The 18,617-nt window shown below is 41.2% G+C and overlaps 1 protein-coding gene across 2 annotated transcripts; it reads right to left on the reverse strand.

Annotated features, from left to right (window-relative positions):
• SLC34A2 (solute carrier family 34 member 2) lies at positions 1-18,106 on the reverse strand. Of its 2 annotated transcripts, XM_082759911.1 has the most exons (14): positions 17,942-18,106; positions 17,796-17,851; positions 12,138-12,252; positions 11,882-12,016; positions 11,121-11,249; positions 10,048-10,191; positions 9,334-9,445; positions 7,321-7,516; positions 6,672-6,767; positions 5,259-5,379; positions 4,383-4,550; positions 2,894-3,010; positions 2,672-2,796; positions 1-1,022 (listed from the first exon to the last, which is right to left on the reverse strand). In XM_082759911.1, exons 3-14 carry the CDS (start codon positions 12,241-12,243, stop codon positions 447-449), a joined length of 2,025 nt encoding a protein of 674 aa, XP_082616037.1. In that variant the 5' UTR covers positions 12,244-12,252; positions 17,796-17,851; positions 17,942-18,106; the 3' UTR covers positions 1-446. The 2 variants fall into 2 exon arrangements, with proteins under 2 accessions (XP_082616037.1, XP_082616038.1); XM_082759912.1 differs by lacking the exons at positions 17,796-17,851; positions 17,942-18,106 and adding an exon at positions 17,068-17,102.
• Positions 18,107-18,617: the final 511 nt, after the last annotated feature.

Genomic DNA, 18,617 nt, shown 5'->3' on the forward strand with positions numbered 1-18,617 from the left:
TTCTTTTTTTTTTTTTTTTTTTTTTTTTTTAATTTCCATAGCATTTGGGGTATCAAAGTAACTTCTGCTGAATAAGCCAGTGGGCCAGAAAGGCTGTTCTACAGGTGCCTTGGTTGGTTGGTTGTTTTTTAATTAAGTTTGAATTGATCGTATTCCTTTCATCCCTCTGTTCATGGGTCTACATCAGGATTTATTTTGTTTGCTACTGATAGCGTTGGATGAATGTACAACACAGTAGATCCTCTGTAAGCAAATCTGTCTTTAGCTTTTCAAATGATCATAGATTTTCTAGGGACTCTGTCAAGCTTGTTTGACTCCATTCCTTGACGAGTGATATATCACTGGCTGCAGGAACCTAACAAAATGTTCACTCTGTCCTCAGTGCATTGTCCAAGATGGTTTTCAAGAGCCTAACCATCCTATGCTGTATCTCTGTTGATCCACTACTATAAGGCTGTGTTGTTTGTGCCTGTTTTTTCAACACAAGCTGCAGCTGGTGCCCTTCTTACACCTCTTTCTTCATCAGCCATTGCAATGGTGTTTTCATAAACCTCCATAGTTTTTAGCTGATTGTCTTTGGCACCCTCCTGTTCTGCATTGACTTTGCAGCACTTGCAGAAACCGCAGCAGTGTTTCCCACAGAAGGCAAGTGTAGACATAATCATATTGTCCCAGGGCTCTAGAGAGTGCATCCAGATGGGTAGGAAATCCCAGTTTTGGAGCTTCTCAGGCAGTGAATGTGGTCGTTTTGTCTGCATAACGTTAATTACAATCACAGCAATACACAGAGCAAACAAGGGAAGGCAAACACCCAAAAGGACTGGCCAGCCTGCCAGTGACAGACCAAATACAAACAAAGGCAAAAGAAAGAAGCAGACGAGAAGATAAAATATAGCAAACCATCTGTACTTGGCTGTTATGTTCCCCAAACTCTTGCACATCCGTATTGGGAGCCGGGTGAAAGGCAGCGGGTAAAACAGAATTATCCCAGAGACATTGAAGAAAAAGTGGCACAAGGCAATCTGAAAGAAAAAAAAAAAAAAGTTTGAGAAGTTTGCTCCTATAAATGCCTCTAAATGCTCCTGCCTACATAATAATAACTTCCAGTGGTGCTGACTGCATAGTGTCCCTTTTCCTGCTCCTCACTTTGTTTTTTGTCTTGTCTTTCACGCTATTTCACTGCCAGGCCTTTCCTGCATGAAGCAAGGACTGGGTAATACCTCATGCATTGTAAAGGTCAAACCCTACAAACAGGCCGTGGCATTTGGAAACAAGGCAAGCATAGAGGGGACTCCTCCTTATCTCCCTGCAGATGGAGAAGTTTTAAAACACAGCTTTCCACTGCAAGAAGTTGAGTCTACCAGAAATAAAGCTGGCAAACCAAGCAACAATCAGGAAACAGTTTTGTTGTTAGTAAGGCAGGAGAACCATGTGAGAACTATTCATTACTGAGTTCTGCATCCCTAAGTTTTCAACTAAGAGATGGGAAAAGTAGATTAAATATTGCATACAGGTTATTGAGAAATTGCTAATTGGATGAGCCTGGATTTTCCAAACAATTAGCAAAAAGTTTACACGGCACTGAAATGTGACTTTTTCTAAATCTTTTATGATCATTTGGTTTACATATTTCAAAATCCTTTAAAAAAAAAAAAAAAAAAAAAAAAGGCATGAAGAGACATATACTTGCTAAATCTTTCAGAAGTCACTTGGACAGAGTAAGCATACGTGGAACAAAACAGTACATTCCCTGCTCCCACTATCTTATTTTTCTTCCATAACTGTTATCAGACTAAAGCAAACATGAAAGTACTGGATTCTGATTTTTAGAGTACATTATAAAAATAGCAGGTTAACACGAGAGCTGAGGTTGGTTGAGATAGTATCTTCACATGATTATATCTGTTCTGTCATGCCTGAGGACAATAAAATAACTTCTGTAATTTTCTTAATTTATTGTGGCTAGTAAAAAGCATTCATCCTATTCACAAAGGAAACTTCATTATCTTTTCACTCTTTGATGTAGAGGGTTCATTGAAATGTTATCTTCTGACTGGAATGTTCTTTACTGGGCGGTAAGTGGGAGCCCAAAGCCAAGCTGCCTACATCTCAAGTAGTCTGAGGCAAAAAGAAATTCAATAAAAGCCGCCCATATTAGATTTGCAATGAGAATGTAGTTGTCATGATGCTCACTGCAATGTCACACAGGTTGACAACTTGACATCTTATGAGTTTTAAAGCCTCTACTTAGATGACAGAAATCCCTGTACACTGCATAAACAGAGTTTGGGTCCTGAGCAGGGAACTCAACAGAAATTAGTAACCCTCATAGGGGATAGACAAGAGAGTTGTCAAAGTGAGCACTGAATTCCAAGATGCTAAGATCCCATACTCTGCAGTCAGGTGGCCAATCTTGTCTGCTTTCTGAATGAATTAATCAGACCAAGCTAAATTTATGAAAGCAAGATCTGACTATATATAGACATTCTAGGAATGCTTAATAGAAGCCTTTTGCTCTGATAGTTGAAATTAATGAGCAGTCACTAGTAGCACTCAAAGAATCAAGTCCAATTTCCATGATATATTTGCATCAGAACTAATTTTGTCAGATTTTTATTCAGAAAATTTGCAATTCTAAATGAATTCCAAGGAAGCATTGGTTTATACTGACCTGTAATGAATATTTTAATGTACTCCCTGGGCTTGCTAAAGCTGCAAGTATAGCTGTTGTGGTTGTGCCAATGTTAGCTCCTAAGGTGAGGGGATAAGAACGCTCGATGCTTATAACACCAATGCCTAGGAGAAAGGAAACAGCATTGAATGATTGCAGAATGTTGAAAAAAAAAAAAAAAGATAAAAAGTGGAGATAGAAATTACAATATTGACAACTTACCAACAAGAGGTGTAATTGCAGATGTGAAAACAGAACTACTTTGGACAACAAAGGTCATGCCAGCCCCTGCAAGCATAGCCAGGTATCCAGCTAGCCAAGTAAAAGGAAAAGGGAAATCTAAAAAACAAAACAAAACATTGTCTTTAGAATAACAAATATTTAGAATAACAAAATGTTCCAGATATATAGAAAACAACACTAAGCATTTCAAATGTAAATATACTGCTTGCATATTGTCTAAAACAAGAAGATTTGGGGTCAATGTGAGTTCTATTACTTGAATTTACCCTGTTCTTTGTACTCTCTCTCCAGCCTTCCACCACTGGACACACTGTGGATACTAGGCTAGGTAGACCTTTGTCCTGACCCAGAGTAACATGTATGTTGTAATATGAGTAGGTACCAGAAATTTTTCCACTGAGCTCAACACAAAACTTTCTAGGTGTTTAAAGTGTCGGTTTTGGCGAGCAGGCACCTGCTACATGAATCAGGTCTTCAGAAAGTTCTGAAGAGTATCCTGAGAAAATAAGGAGGTTTGTTTTAACTAGTTTTAAGCTGATCATCTCCTAATAATTCACTTGTTACTCTTGCAAAGAAAAGCTAATCACGCTGATTAGAGAAACTAAGCACAATGGTCTGCAGATTTGTAAGTGAGAAGGGGCCAGGACTCCATCAGTCAGGAAGACAGAGGGATTCCAAGCAGATCACAAATGAACAGTAACTGGCAGCCGATCACTTTCTACTCGTTTATTTTGATTTGGGCAATGTTCTTTGCCCAGAAGAAGACAGAAAGGGGACCACTTTATTGTCTTCCCCATATCTGTGAGCATTCTCTTCTAACACAATCAGGTGTATGCCAGGACTGCTTTTCCCTAGTACAGGTTCTGACCTGGATTCAATGGAAAATGAAGAAAAAGCAGCCAAGTGGAAAACAAACAGAACAAAACAAGACAAAATAGCTGTTTGCACACAATGAAAACAGGCTGAAAAATCACCTGAATAACACGGGGAAAGACAGAAAGTACCAATGTGCAGGGCTGCTTATCACCCTGAGGAGACGGTTAAGGAATGGAGCAGGGCAAGTAAAAGAAATTAGATCATTAATCTCTACGTACATTTATTCAGCTTACTTTAAAAGAAACATGGAGGCCCTGTGCCCAAGCCAGCAGTCACAATCTCAGCACTATCTTTTGAGGATATGAAGATTACATTTCTAACAGCTAATGATTATACATCAAGATACAGAGCCTGAACTTTGGTCTCTGTTGTTAACCTGCAGTCCACAAGCAAGCTGTTAACTAATAGCTTTTAAAAGGAAGAAAATAGCATGCTGAGCTGAAGAAATATTGGGGGGTGACAACTCTGGTTTAATACTGCTTTCTTGAACCTATTCTGTAATAACTGCATAACAGAACAGGAGATTTTGATAAATGTGCCTAATGTCCTTGCTATTTCTAAGAGCAATCTTCAGGAAAAGCAGGTTAATTACCAGTGTTGATTGTCTTCTTGATAACACTTGCCACTTGTCCTTTAAGTACAGAGTTTAATAGCTTAACGATCATCACCAAACAGGAGCACAGAACAAGCAGGGACAAAGCCAGAAGGATGAGACCGATGGCAAGATCAGGCAGGTCTGATTCTGCAAAGAGATGCCGGCCTGAAAAAAAAAAGAAAAGGAAAACAAATTGGCCTAGTCACATTTTTGCTTCTGATCCCAAGGCCAGCTCTGGTTTTCATGCATAGCCCTAAGAACGTGGGACCAAAGCACACACAGCTTGAGGCGGTGATGAAAAGAAAGAAAATGCTGCCTCCCTGGCTGCACAAAAGCCATGCCTGAGAGGAACTCGTGTATGTACACTTTCATAAATACACAGTGAGCAAATCTGCAGGGCAGGCAGAAGCAGGGTGACTATATGCATGGAAGGAGAACAACAACAGAGTGAGGAAATTGTGGTGTGCTCCCAGCTGGGCTGTGAGTCAGCTCTTCCCAGGGACGGCTGTGTGCTGGGAATGGCTGCTGAACGTCCTGAGCAGCACACATAGGGATGGAGACATCCAAGCAGCCACCACAGCAGAGTAACTGTAGCACCGAGTCACCTGAATAGCAAGGGTGACATGATACTGAGGACCCCAATTACTGATATCAGGGAGCATGGAAAGGTATCCACCCACAGCCAGATGCAGTGATGATGATGTAGCTGTACAACAGAGCTGAGGCTGTTTTGACTGCACCTGTAGTAGTACCTTGTGTATGCATACAGGCAAGTGCCTCTTGGTGTAAGTCTGAAGTGGTCTGTAGGAACCATTAGGAAGATAGGCACCTCTGTAAAAATATTGCAGAAGGAGAAATAGTTCCACTACTCACATTTGCTGATATAGTCTGTTTCAGATACATTTTTCATAGTCCATGTCACGTTTCCTTCAGTCCAGCAAAGGTCAGGAGACGTGCAGTTTTCTGAAGGTGAAAGTGTGACATTCTGCAGTGTCTAAAGATTGCCAGAGAAAGCAGATGGTTCAGTCACCTACAGCCTTCTTTAAGAGCCCATACACAGTTCTAGGTTTTTGCTGCAACCAAGAATTCATCAACTACAGCTACAGGCAGGTTTGTAAGCTGGAGTATAATTAGTGACACCAGAGAAATGACATAGCAAAATTTTTTGTTTTGTTAAAATAAACAGCTGTGCTGTTACTCAGGTCAGTCAATATGACTTTTAAAGATGAAACCTTCTATGTCAGAGCAACCAGATCGTCAGTAGCTGAGAACCATAATTACTGATCTCAGGACTCACTGAAATAGATTCACAATTCTGCCTGCACTTTTTGTGCCATTGCTCACCTTCTGGGCCTGGAAGGATTGCAGGATGCTGACACTCAGACCTGAGAGGGCACTGGGAGCAGCAGGCCCACCTCAGCCTCCTCCCACACCTCAGGTGGAGCAGCCGGCACTGCTGCAGGTAACCTGAGGGGAGTTTCATGCTACCACAGCCTGCTCCTGGCCCTGTCTGCCATGGCTAGCATTTCACTGGCCATCCAGAACATCATTCAGTAGGAGTGGGGCTCCTCTCAAAACTTAATTTTAATCTCCACTCTGTGTGTGCTTTAGCATCTGCTGCCTCAGGACTTCAGAAATCAGTTTTACACACCCACTAACAAGTAGAATAACTCTCGTTAGAGGTCCAGGTGCTGTTCAATGCTCTAGTTGTTAGTTTAGCTGAACAACACAAACCAAACACAGCTCCACAGTCCACCAAAGTACTCCTTGGTGCCAATCTGGGCAACAAGTTCCTCAAGCTGCAGTGGTCTCAGGAGAAGAAAAGATAATTTTAGACCCAGAGAGGCTTTGTCTGAAGGTAGTTTTCTGAGAAAACTGAAGTAACCAACTGCCAGCAGACCACCCTAGCACATAAAGCTGCTTAGATCAGATAGGTGGGCAAAAAGAGATTTTCTTGGGCATACATTGCAGATTTTTTCCACTTTCAATGAGTCTGAAGGAGTGCCAAGTTTAAAGGCATTTGTATGTGAAAGGAGTAGGTTTGGCTCCAAACCACCAGTTCTGATAAGCAAGGGCCTGCAAAAGCAACCAAGTCAAGACTGCTGCTGGTATGACATGCTTGGTTTCAGCAGTACAAAAGCTACATTAAATTGTCTGCATTCCTTTTCTGCAGCAATAAATACTCATTTAAAAATCTAATTTCACAATCCTATGATAAGCAGTGCCAGCTATGGATCAATAAATATTTCCTGAGGAGCCTGACAACTAATTTAACATAATACTTACCACATTGGTTTCAGTTACGCACCAAATCTTTACAAGGCTTTTGTTTTTTGCTGATTCGTCATTTGTAGCAATTGCATTTATTACAGATTTATCAAGCTTAAAAATAAACAAAGGAAAACAACAGTGTTACTCCAACTTCCACCACACACTTCTGTTCAGCTCTACCCAGATAATAACTTCCCTTTTGGAAGCTCAGCCACATGAAACCTACATGACCATCTCTAATACTGGAGCTGCTGCCCAGCAGGGAGGATGGGTTTTACTCCCAGAAAAGGTACAACTTCGTATGCACAAATACTCACACTGGAGTATTCTCCCCAAATCACTCACCCCATCATCTCAGCCATTCTGCTTAAACAGCTACACTGACACAACAAGGCTGCCACACTGAAGCAACGGGCTGCCATCCCATCCACCCCATATGTCACCTGCGTTCCCAGCCCTCTAGCTAGGCCTATCCTCATGAAGATGAAATGTAGGGGAAACAGAAGTGGGAATTATGGAGCTGGGTCTTTGTGAATCCACCTGCTAATGAGCTTTATCCCAAAGACACAGAGAAGTGATTGAGTCCCTTTCCCATATTCAGAGCATTCCGTTTAACTGTGGTGGTACCAAGTAAGTAGCTTCGTTAATGAGAAAAAGAGCTTACCTCAATGATGAGCTTTGTAAAAGGGTCTGTGATAACTTTTAGTAGCTCAGGGGCATCCTCACCACTTTCAAGATGAAAGGACTCCACTATAACATTAGTGAGATGGTAAAGATAGCCAGAAATTACTTCAATGGGCAACAATGCAAAAACAGCAAGCCAGTTGAAGAAATCATGGATTGTTGCCCCAGCAAAGGCCCTGCAAGAAGAAATTCAAAAATAGAGCTGCTTTTAATTAAACAATATGTGCACAACTTCAATTAAATATGAAATCATAAGGGTGGGGATGAAGCCCATTTACAGACAGGAATTATTTCATTTCTAAGGTCCCAGAAGATGATTGCTTTATTACAGAGCTCTAAGTTTTTTCCACACCATTGTCCAAGTGAAAGAGTCAGGCAAGGTGACCAGAACAAGAAAAACTAGACAATACAAAAGTAATCCTCAACACAAGGCTGCCAAGAGTACTTAACAGCTTACATTGTTTTTGTATCTCGCCCTGTTTTGGTACACTTTTAATTCTCAACCAGGATTTGCTTCTAGGATCTGTTCTCCCTGACTCATGCAGAAGACGTCTCTTTGCAGCCCTCTCACATGTTCTTGCAAACCATGGGTGTACAGCTCCCTTCCAGCTTCTCCTCCACAACCTGAAGAGCCACAGCTATTTCCTCAAGGGCACTCTTTCCAAAGTTCCTGGCAGGTGCTTGTTCTCCTCTTAATTCTATGCAATCTGCCTGTATTTGTTTTAAAATATGGCTCCTTAAATTAAGCATTGTAGAGGAAGAAAAATATGGAAGAAATATTCCTTGAAATGCTAATCCGCTAATTTAGGTTCCAAACTGCTTGAGGGGAAATTAGGTGGAGCATTCAAAGTAGACCAACAAAATGGAGAGTGCTACCACAGAGAGAATATCTTAATCGGTGGTTGTCACCAGAGTTTTTCTTTCCATTTTGTGAAAAGTACACCTGTGAGTGCCCTACAGAACAAGCATATGCAGACGGTATTTAGAGACTAAAGTGGTTGTTAATGACTACATTAAAAATCAACTTCTTTCCCGTTATTATTTATTTAAATTTTCCTGACCAGAAACTAGTAGGGTACTTTGTCATTGCAAGTTAAGTGACAGAAACTAGCTCAGCCAAAGATTCCGAACAGCAAATCTTTGAGAAATATGCTTCAGTTAGGTGTACTTTGTATGTTTGGTATGCCATAAATATAAGATACTAAAGTCTTATATTCCTCCCAAGTTTACTGCCCATCTCCATTTAATGAGAGCTCTATGTGATAAAGTGAGCTCTTAGTGATAATGCCAAGTGACGGTAAAAAAAAAGTTGCTGCTCTATTTATTTTACAGCCAAAACACTTCATTTTTCTATGGCTACCAGCTGTTGCTTGTTGTAGACTTCAAAAGCCTGGAGCACTGGAGTCCCTCTTAATGAGAGTAGATTGAAATAGCATAATGTCAATTTATTAACTCCTAAAATTAAGAAGTAACCAAAAGTGGGTGGCATCATTGGAGTAGTCTGAAAATTTATCATTGCGTAAGATCCTATTTAAAATGGTGGAGTCTCACAAAACCACAAAAATTTAAAGGAACCCAATATGCTTTTCTGCATGTATATGAAGCCATATATCTAAACAGGACTGTACTTTGGCCATGGCAGTTGTGCGAGGAGTGACAACAGCTTAAAACTTGCTATCATGTCAAAGCTGACAGTTTAGGAAGCTGAAAATTACATAATTCACATCATAATTTCATAGGACAAAGCAAAAAATTAACTTTTTTTTTTTTAACCTCCATTGAAATAAATGGTAAAATCCTTTATGATTAAAATCTATTGCATTTATAGGTCATTAACCTTGCTTTAGAAGTTTCTTGCGATTTTCCTAACTAGACATTCAAATTCTGGTCAATAGAAGGGTTGAATGGCTGTAGTGCTGATAGGCAGTATAGGAGAAAACCTAGTGAGAAGGAAGAAAAGCAGCTTTTCAGTTCTACTGTTTAAGTACAATACCTTCTAAATTCATTCCTGTCCCCGGCTTGCATGAGTGCCACAATTGTGTTTGTAACTGAGGTGCCAATGTTTGCCCCCATAATGATAGGAATAGCTGATTGCACAGTCAGCACTAGAAAGTAGAAAATGAAGCATTGAATGAAAAAATCATCAGCGAGCTATTTGGTCCAATGAAAATTAATCTATGTTAACACCTGACTTCCCTTGATGTCACTGGGATTAGACACTCTAATCCAGACGTTTGCTTTAATCAAGCCCCTTGGGAATGTGGTACTCTGACAGTCTAGTGACCCCCCACTGCAGCCCATGGTTATCTCCTTTCACTGCATGATAGAGGGCCAGAGTAAGAGTCTCAGGTATTGTCTGCAGAATTGTGAAATGGTGCTAGAAACAAATCAAATTCAGTAACAGGCTAACAAAAGAAAACTATGCAGATACTTTAAAAGCTAATGCATTCAATACCAAGGCTTCCAGTGATTTTCTTTGCTATTATGGACAGTATTTTCTGCAGTGTATTAACTTTTTCTCTCCCCACCCCCCCCCCCCCTTTTTTTTTTTTTTTTTCATAATTTGATATCAGGGCAACAGTTGTGAAAGTCTTTTCCTGCTATTCCACCCAATGCTTCTACAACTTCAGCACAGGTGGGAACATTTGTTCAACCCCACACTGAGATTTGTGGGTGATCTTTAGGAAGATACTGTAAGCAGACTTACGTGTGGAGGACACCATGCTGACCACAATGGATGAAGAAGTACTGGAGCTCTGGACCATAACGGTCACCAGAACTCCTATCACCAGTCCCGCAACAGGATTAGACAGCACTGAATCATCTTTAAAAATGTCCCCTGCTGCTTTACCTGCAAGAACATATTCTCAGAGTGAGGGAAGTACAAGGTGAAGTCAATAGGAATTAGCAGAGCATTTAATTAAAGATCATTCAACCATTTAATATGATACATAGGTAGCCATGCTTGCCAGCCAAAAAATGTACGAGGTGATGTAGCCCAGGGATCCAAATTCAAGTTCTGAACTCCCAGTTTATCAGTTATCAGGCAATATGTTATATTTTCTCATTTCAGTGACTAAACAAGCTACAGTGAACTCCACAGAGAACTATATAAAACCACCATCAGAAGAAAGACTGTAAAGAAAAAATCAACACATATACATAGATTTAAATGCTATTTCTGCCCTAATGGCTTTTGGTTACTGCCTCAAGGAAAGTTAATTTAATAATTTTGAGTAATTCTGCTCCTGTAGCTTTCTGTATTGCCAAAAATCCAGATAATTCTGCAGAAAATCACGTATTTCTTTGATAACTTCTGAATCCATCAGCAGGTTTCAACCCTCGTAGGGAGGTGAACATAAAAATATATTCCAATAGTTTTCATCTTTGAAAGATTTGGGAGACATTTCAGTGCTGAATGCTTTGATCAAGAGGGTAGTTTTGATATTTCTCCTTGTTGAAATGACTTTCACATGGGACAGATTTATGCTCAGGTGCATTTGTGTAAACTATCACTAAAGTAACAGGAACCTCCTAAGAAACTGGGGCCAATAATCCCTACATCAACAGCTCTTTGGAATCTGAGAAACAAAGGCCCTTTTTATTGCAGAGGAAAATCAGTTTTCAAGCAGAAATACTTACTTCTGAATCTGTATCTCTACACATAAATCTGTGCATTATGCTCTTGAAGAGTAAAACTTGCATTTTGTTCACTTGGATGACATTTAATGCCTCATTTGTAGCTTATTCCTGATATTTTAGATGCATTTTCATACCTACCTCCTACCAGTTGAAAAGCAGAGCTCAGTACATCCAGAGAGCACACGAATAAGTAGAGTAATCCAAGCAAGATGATAAACTTTCCTATTCCATATAGTACACGAATGATTTTTCCTTTTCTATCCAGTTCTGCAAAATAAATACATTATACATAAAAAAAAAAAAACAAAAAAAAAAAACAAAAAAAAAAACACTTATTTATGTTATCTGGTGTTTTCTCCAGAACAGTTTAATGTGCAAGCAGAGACTACAGAGTTAAATATGGTGTTATGACCCCAGTGTATAATTAAACCCAAAAGAGTGTTCTTAATCCAAATTTTAACGGCAGAAATGGATAGTTCATTTAGTTAGTTTTACCAGGGAAAAAAAATAAAAAAGCCTTCGGTATAAGATAAATGCCTTATGAAGACCAGGACTGATCCTTGGTTTAACATATTCATCCTACTGAGTAAAGAAGAATCAATAGGACCCTGAAAATAAGATCCTGATGCTTTTGGGTTGTTTTCCATATATTCCCTTGCGTTTTAAGGAGAGTAAGCAGCATGCTCTCCAATTCCTTCTAAGCTGCCTAAATACACTATCCCAATTTTACCACTATGGAAGCTGTGACAAAATGTAAAGCCTACATCTGAAAACAGTTCAAATCCTAAATTCTGTTCTGCAGCAAATACCATTTCAGAAAACATAACTGATACAAAGACAGCAAAAGTAATGGAAAAAATAAATAAATGCAGGTAGCTTATTTACTGAGAAACGTCTACCTGACCACTTGACCCCCGTGTCCTGCAGCTCTGGCAGAGCCCATGGGTCTTCTTCTGGCGTTGTCTCATCTATCAAGGCTATCGTGGAAAATGCAGGTTGGATTTCCCCTTTATTTCCAAGTGAAGTCACGTTGCCTGATGAAATAGAACATTAAAAAAAATAATAAAATAAAATAAAAAAATTAATTACTTTCCTTCTTCTCCAAGGAGTGTCAAACTTAGATATCTCTAACTCAGAGGTGAGAGCGCATGTTACCTTTGTGATTTTCTCCTTCTTTTCCAGGCATGTTCTGGTTTTGTTTGGAAGAATCCCCAATATAGTTATTGGTTTCAGGCTTGTCCACCTCAGGCCAAGGAGCCATGATCTGTGACTGATAAAGTAATGCTGGTTAAAAAGTATGTGAACTCAACATACTCAATTTACAACAAGGCATTTGAGAATATGATTAATTTTAAGAGAAGAAATGGAATAGAAGTAATTTGTCCTTGACCACAGCTTTCTACTAATTTTTCTGAACTATTATTTTATTTGTGAAATAGATATCTCATTTACCTTTGAAATCACACAGTTGATTTATTTGTGCAATTTAAAAAATTAATTAAAAAGTCAATCATGTTTATATTTTTGTTCACTTTTTCTCAGCTTTCCTAACCTAAAGCATTTCTTTAATTCATTTTATCTCCTTTCAGCAAAAAGTCAGATAACTGCTTTCCTTTTTTCCACCTTCTAGCTTTAACTGACTACCTTTATCAAACTGAAAATTCATTCTTCCTCAAGGCATAGCCTAGTCTGGGACACGTATGCTAAAAACAACCTTCTTGTTGCCTCTGCTGGTTCATTCCCATGGAAGGATGGAGGACTGTGACTCTGGACAAGTCAAAGGAAGACACAAGCTTCAGAAGGTCCAGAATGGCCCTTGCTGAAGGACCAGACAAGAGCGTTATTAAATGACAGAGGCCATTTGCAGGTCTGTATTTGGAACTCCTGCTGCTGACACTGGAAGTGAAGTGGAGCTGGTAGCAGCAGCTGCAGGCTCTCCCATCTCACACAAACTCTGCATGAACTTTTTCCTTCCTGACCCCTTTTGAGGTCAGGCATTTAGCACGTATTTTAATATTATCCGATAATAAGTCAAAAAAATAGGAAATTACATGGCCAATTCCTGCTGGAATAAGTACATGTGGAAGACCAAACCCAGGCCCCAGTAGAGAAGGCAGATACTTCTTGAACCAAAACCTGGAAGACACAAGCTACTCACTTCGCCAGTATTGGGAGCCAGGGGGAGAGAGATAAAAGAGGGGCAAGGTGACTGGGGGCTCTAACAATACATGATTATAATTCTTCCCTCCCAGGCTTGTAAGGTGGTTCATTAGCTTAGCCTCTGTGACCCAAAACTCAGTGGAAGGGATGGGAGAAGTGAACACTCCCGAGAAAAGCCTCACCTCGGGGTCTGTCTCTTCAACCCTGTCTACCACACATGTCAGACCATGCCACAGGCAAGGCTGTGGCCTGCCCAGTGGCCGCCACATCTCATACCCACATGGCTGGAACAAGGATGAACAAATCTGCCTGCAACACTCCTCATAAACAAGGCACCTGCACCCAGCCTCCGAGGGTCAGAGTCAGAGTGGGTATCGTGCACCCGTAAACAAGGCTCAACCACGTTTAGCAGCCACTCTCAGGGAGTATAATTAATCGTTTGTTTAATGATAATCATTTATGTAGCTGAAGTTTTGTCCCTGCCCATGTCAACAGCCACACATCCTGCTCCCAAGTTCAGCTTTGGCTGGGAAGGAAATGGCACAGAGATAATCACTGATGTCTTACTGCAACACAGCAGGGCATTGTTTTCTGGTACTTCCCAGATTAGGGATTCCTCCCCTTCCACCTAAGCAAGAAAAGTCATTCTACAATCTCAAAGGCAAAAAATATGCTTTCACACAGTTGTTATCAGTGGCATGAGATCCAGTGCAGGTCCTAAGACACACAAAGAAAGATCTCAGAAGAGATGGATGAAAATCACTCTTGCTTGTTTCAACAAGGCTTTCCATCTGCTTGAAGCAAATTCTCATATTTTCATCCATGCCAGAACAACCTCCAAGCCCCACCCATGCCAGAACACCTCAGTCTTGTTAAACAAGTTTCATTTATTCATGTTCAGCATTTAAAGAGCTCTGAAAAAAATATATCTGCTCAGCACAAATGCTCCTGAAGTGAAACAGAAGTCGTGAAAATGCACTGGAAATTCAGGTGCAAAGTTGCATTGATGACATATTCCTGACACAGAGAAGCACGGAATATAGTGAACAGCACCAGCCCGAGAGATGCCATCGGTTCTTTTACAGCTCTTCTGCTCAGCTCAGAGTGGAAATGAAGGATTCAGCCTGCATGGTCACAGTATGGAAGCTGAACTGCTGCAGTCACTACAGGAACTGGAGCTTGAAAACTTCAGCAGAAAACCAGCCTCTAGTTCTCCTAAATAAACTCCCCGTTCAAGAATTCAGCAAGGCATCTTAATAAGCAACACTCATGTTCCTGAGGTGCTTGGGATCCCACAGGTACGTCATTATTGTTTTTGCTTTATGTGATTAAATAGCCTAGAATGAGAATTGAGCACCTCTGTGGAGGAAGTTTTTTTATAAGTATGTTTATAAAATTATTCATATGAGTCCTAGCCAACCTCTCATTTGGCAAGGTAGACTTGAATACCAAACGTCCTAACAGTATTTGCCCCGTGTAGTTGGGTTTGCAGTGGTATTCCTTGAACAGCCAATTCTGTGCGATTGCTATCAGGGACAGGTGAAATCAGAACCACGTAGGTCCTTGAAGTGCTACCAAAACTGTCAGCTTTCTCCAGATCCCAGATCTTGTTAGACGAAGCAGCTGAGAAGATAATTTACAGCCACCTGATACTCCACTTGTCGGCGTCCTGGCCACAGCTACTTACTGTTAATTAATCGCTGCTACGAGGATATAGTTTTCCCTTCAGAGAGCTCTTTCTTGCCCTGAATACAGACATTGATATATTGAGTGAAACATGCAGAAGAAACCCAGATGCTGTGGGGGAGCAGGGTGACAGAGCTGCCCGCATCCCTCCCCAGCCCCTCGGGTTAGCTGCGCCCTTGGAGAGGCTGACGTCAGTCACAGCGTGAAAGACCTGCACCATTTTACGCAAGATATACACGACTACGAAAGCACTAATAGTGGTTTCCTCCTGAGCACTGACGACAGCTGCAAGGAAACATGTCAGGGAGCAGGCAGAGGACGGGCCAGCGGCTGCACAGCCTGCCAGAAGGAGCCACGTCCCCCTGGACCCGCCAGTCCAGGTTGAAGCAGCCACAGCTTCTGGATGAGGTGCCCAAAGCGAGAGGTGCTGCCGGTCCCTCTGCCAGCCCTGGTGCCTCTGCAACATGTCCTGCTGCTGCGCTAGCTGGTGGGAAGCCTGGCCAGATGCCTGCACCCTGAGCATCCTGTGCTGAAATGGGAGCCTGTTCCCCCCCGAAGGTGGCAGGTCACAGTACGCTATGCATATTGCAGAGGCCTGAAAACTAACGCCCGTGCAAGCTGTAATCCAGCCTGCTCCAGCGAGCCCTGCGGCAAACCCTCCCGCGCTGTGGCGCAGCCAGTATAGTCTTTCCTTCGGAAAATGCTAACTGCCTGTGACGTCCCTTCTGACTCCTGGCGAAACAGAAACCTCCCGCTCCTCAGGGGGAGACCAGCGTGAATGAATGGAACCCAAATGCCAGCATAAGATATGAGGGGTATGAAGCTGGACCCATATTTCCCCTCTCACTGCCGCATCTCAGAGCTGAAGTCCCTGGGGAAGGACAGGAGCGACGCTAGGTGTCACACAGCCACCCCGTATTGCCTTCCCCAGTGACTCACCCAGCTGTAACAACGCTTCCGCTGCTGTGGGGCTGGCTGTCAGTGCTTTTTGCTCTTAAATCAACAGAGGTAGTAAATCTGTTTATTTTGCTGGTCTTAACCTGGAGAATATAAAGTTCCATTTGCACGTGCCCGGATGGTATTGTTTCTACCCCTCCAGCCGTGACCATTCACCGAGAGGGCAGCTTGTGCCTGCAGCAAGAACTACAAGGCTGTAAGCCTTAAATACATCTAACCTTGATGGGAACAGACCCAGCAAAACCACGGCGAAGTAAAATTTCTGGGCAAAAAGGTTTCCCCAGGTTGCTTAAGCAGCTCCAAGTCAAGTTTGGGTTTCTGCCAGACTTTCCCCTCTCCCCTCTCTCCTCTCCCAGATTTTCCGCAAATGCATGCCACTTTCTTGTCACGAACCACCATGCTACATATGCTGAAAGGAGATTTACCAGCAGATCCAAGATCCAGCTGTATGAATTAGTAAAGCAAATATTTGCCACACGTGCTTCATAGCAGTAAATACATAGCTACATTGCAATCCTTCTTATGCACAGCTGGACGAAACAAGAGAACTTTTCCTCAAAATTTCAGACAGAGAGGCAAATTCTGTCAGGACAGGAAGGGAAAGACTCTTAGCCAGCACAAATTAATCTAGTTGCTTTACATCAGTGACATTTTTGCCCAAGATCCTGGTCCGCTGCAGCCACAAAACCCCAACAGAAGAGGCAACAAGTTAAATAAATGCCAGCAAGGGTCCAGCCTTTCTCGGGGCAAGTCTTGTGTTTGCTCTGGCACTTCCCTGGGGCTTTTTCTCCGAATACATTAGCAGGCTCAACTAGGATGTAAGCTTTCAACTAAAGTAGCGGCAAATTAAAAAATAGGTGTGTGAAAGCTAGAAAAACAACAATATTGTACTCACTATTTATTCCTATGAATCCCTGAGGCTTATTTATCGCAATTCTGAATCTAACACATGGCAAAGCTGAAAAGTAGATAAAACTAACAAAGAAAACTGATGTCTAAGCTAGTGCAGAGAGAAAACAAATCCCAAACATTAACTTCTGCATTCACAATCAAGCAAAGCACCAGACACAGCCACTTAAGAGTCAGAACCAAGAAACCTCAATGAACTGCTTGAAATGCATGGCAGGCACTTAAAAATAATAATTCCTTTTTTTTTTTTTTTTTTTTTCTCTTAAGAATAAAAAGCAAAACATGTTTCCAGCAACAAGTTACCACATCCCGAACACAAAACACACAGTAAAGAATGGAGAGAAGAGAGAATAATGACATAAAAAAGACTTACTGATCTAATGGAAGAGCTGCTAATAAAAGTTACTGGGAAACCAGCTGATTTCTGCCTACTGTCACATTAGTTGAGCTAACTACATTAGACTAATGTATTCCTTCTACCTCGGTGTATCAAACTGAATTAGCATAAGAAAATGTTTCCATCAAGAACAGCCTGGCACTGCCTTGTGCAGCACCCAGACCTTACGGGCTATCTATGCTAACACGACTGACAGTATTTCCTTCCAATGTTTCATTAATCGTATCCCGGACATTTTCCAGTATCCAGTACCAGCGTGACTTAAAATCTCACTGCTTTTCAATCCAAATAAGTGTTAAAACAATAACACCTTATGTTATAGGCAGTTATTTATTTCTGGTTTTGTACTTTTGACAGCTGCTGATACAGTGTTTTGTTTTTTACCTTTCCCATATTCCATTAACAAGAAACTAGTTACTTTCAAACAAAAACTAGCAGAGTTCATTTTTAGAACTATGATTTTTTAATCCTTTCCTCAAAACACAAACTCAGCTGAAAGCACACAAGCTGAAAATGCTAACAACTGGCTGACATTTCACATGCCACTCCAGTTTCCTGCACTACCTCTCTGTTGCCTTTTCTTGAGCTGTGAGAGCAGAGCTTTTGATTTACGAGCTAATTAAGTTTTTTTTTTTTTTTTTTTTTAAAAAGAAGAACAAGAAGAAAAAAAAAAAACACCCTTAGTCTTAGCTGTTTTTACTTACCACTTCTTTCTTCCCAGGCAACAGAGCGAACGGATCAACTGGGCAGCCACTGCAACCTGCAATATATATAGACAGGTGTTGAGCAAAGTTTGCTTTCATCACTACGCACTAACATTCCTATTTTACAGTCCGGAGGCACTGCCTACCTGCAACTTAATGATCACAATCAACCTTTTTTTAGCAGGAGTGGGCAGCACCCGAGAGTGATAAAACCACAGGCTATTTCACACTTATCACATTCTAAAAAACGTCCCATCAGCATTTAAGTAGGAGTTGCTAATGTGTTCATGTGAGTGCTACGGGACGGTTTATTCCAGCCTGAGAAATCGCAGCCTGCCTGATCATTCAGCAATCTTTTTTTCCCAATAATAATTTTCAAACAATATTTTGCGATCTCGAAAGCCCGTCAAGAGGGTGCGAAGAAGCAGTAGTACTGTTATTTGTCTGTCCGGGCGCCTATTAATCTGCCTAAGGACAGCAGCGAGGGAGAATCAGATAAAACGCGGTGTAAGTAGGAAACACGTAAGAACTTCTTTGAGAAGAGAGGATGGAGTTTCCTTCTTATCAGTGCTCCGTGTTTACAATTAAGGAGAACTCATTAGCATTTTGGCTGTGGTTCTCCTTCTAAATGAGATTTAAAGATGTAAGGACACCTTTGATAATTGCATTCAGAATGCTATCAAGGAAGAAGACTATGATAAAGGGGTATGTTATCCAATAAATACGGTAAGCTATTACAGATTAGGCACAGAAGTCACTGGCATCACTACCTGTTTTACTGGTAATTTTAACGGGGAGCTTGAAGGGCTGCATTTGACACCT

The sequence above is a fragment of the Aythya marila genome, assembly GCF_965140915.1.
Source record: "Aythya marila genome assembly, chromosome: 4".
NCBI lineage: Eukaryota > Metazoa > Chordata > Aves > Anseriformes > Anatidae > Aythya > Aythya marila.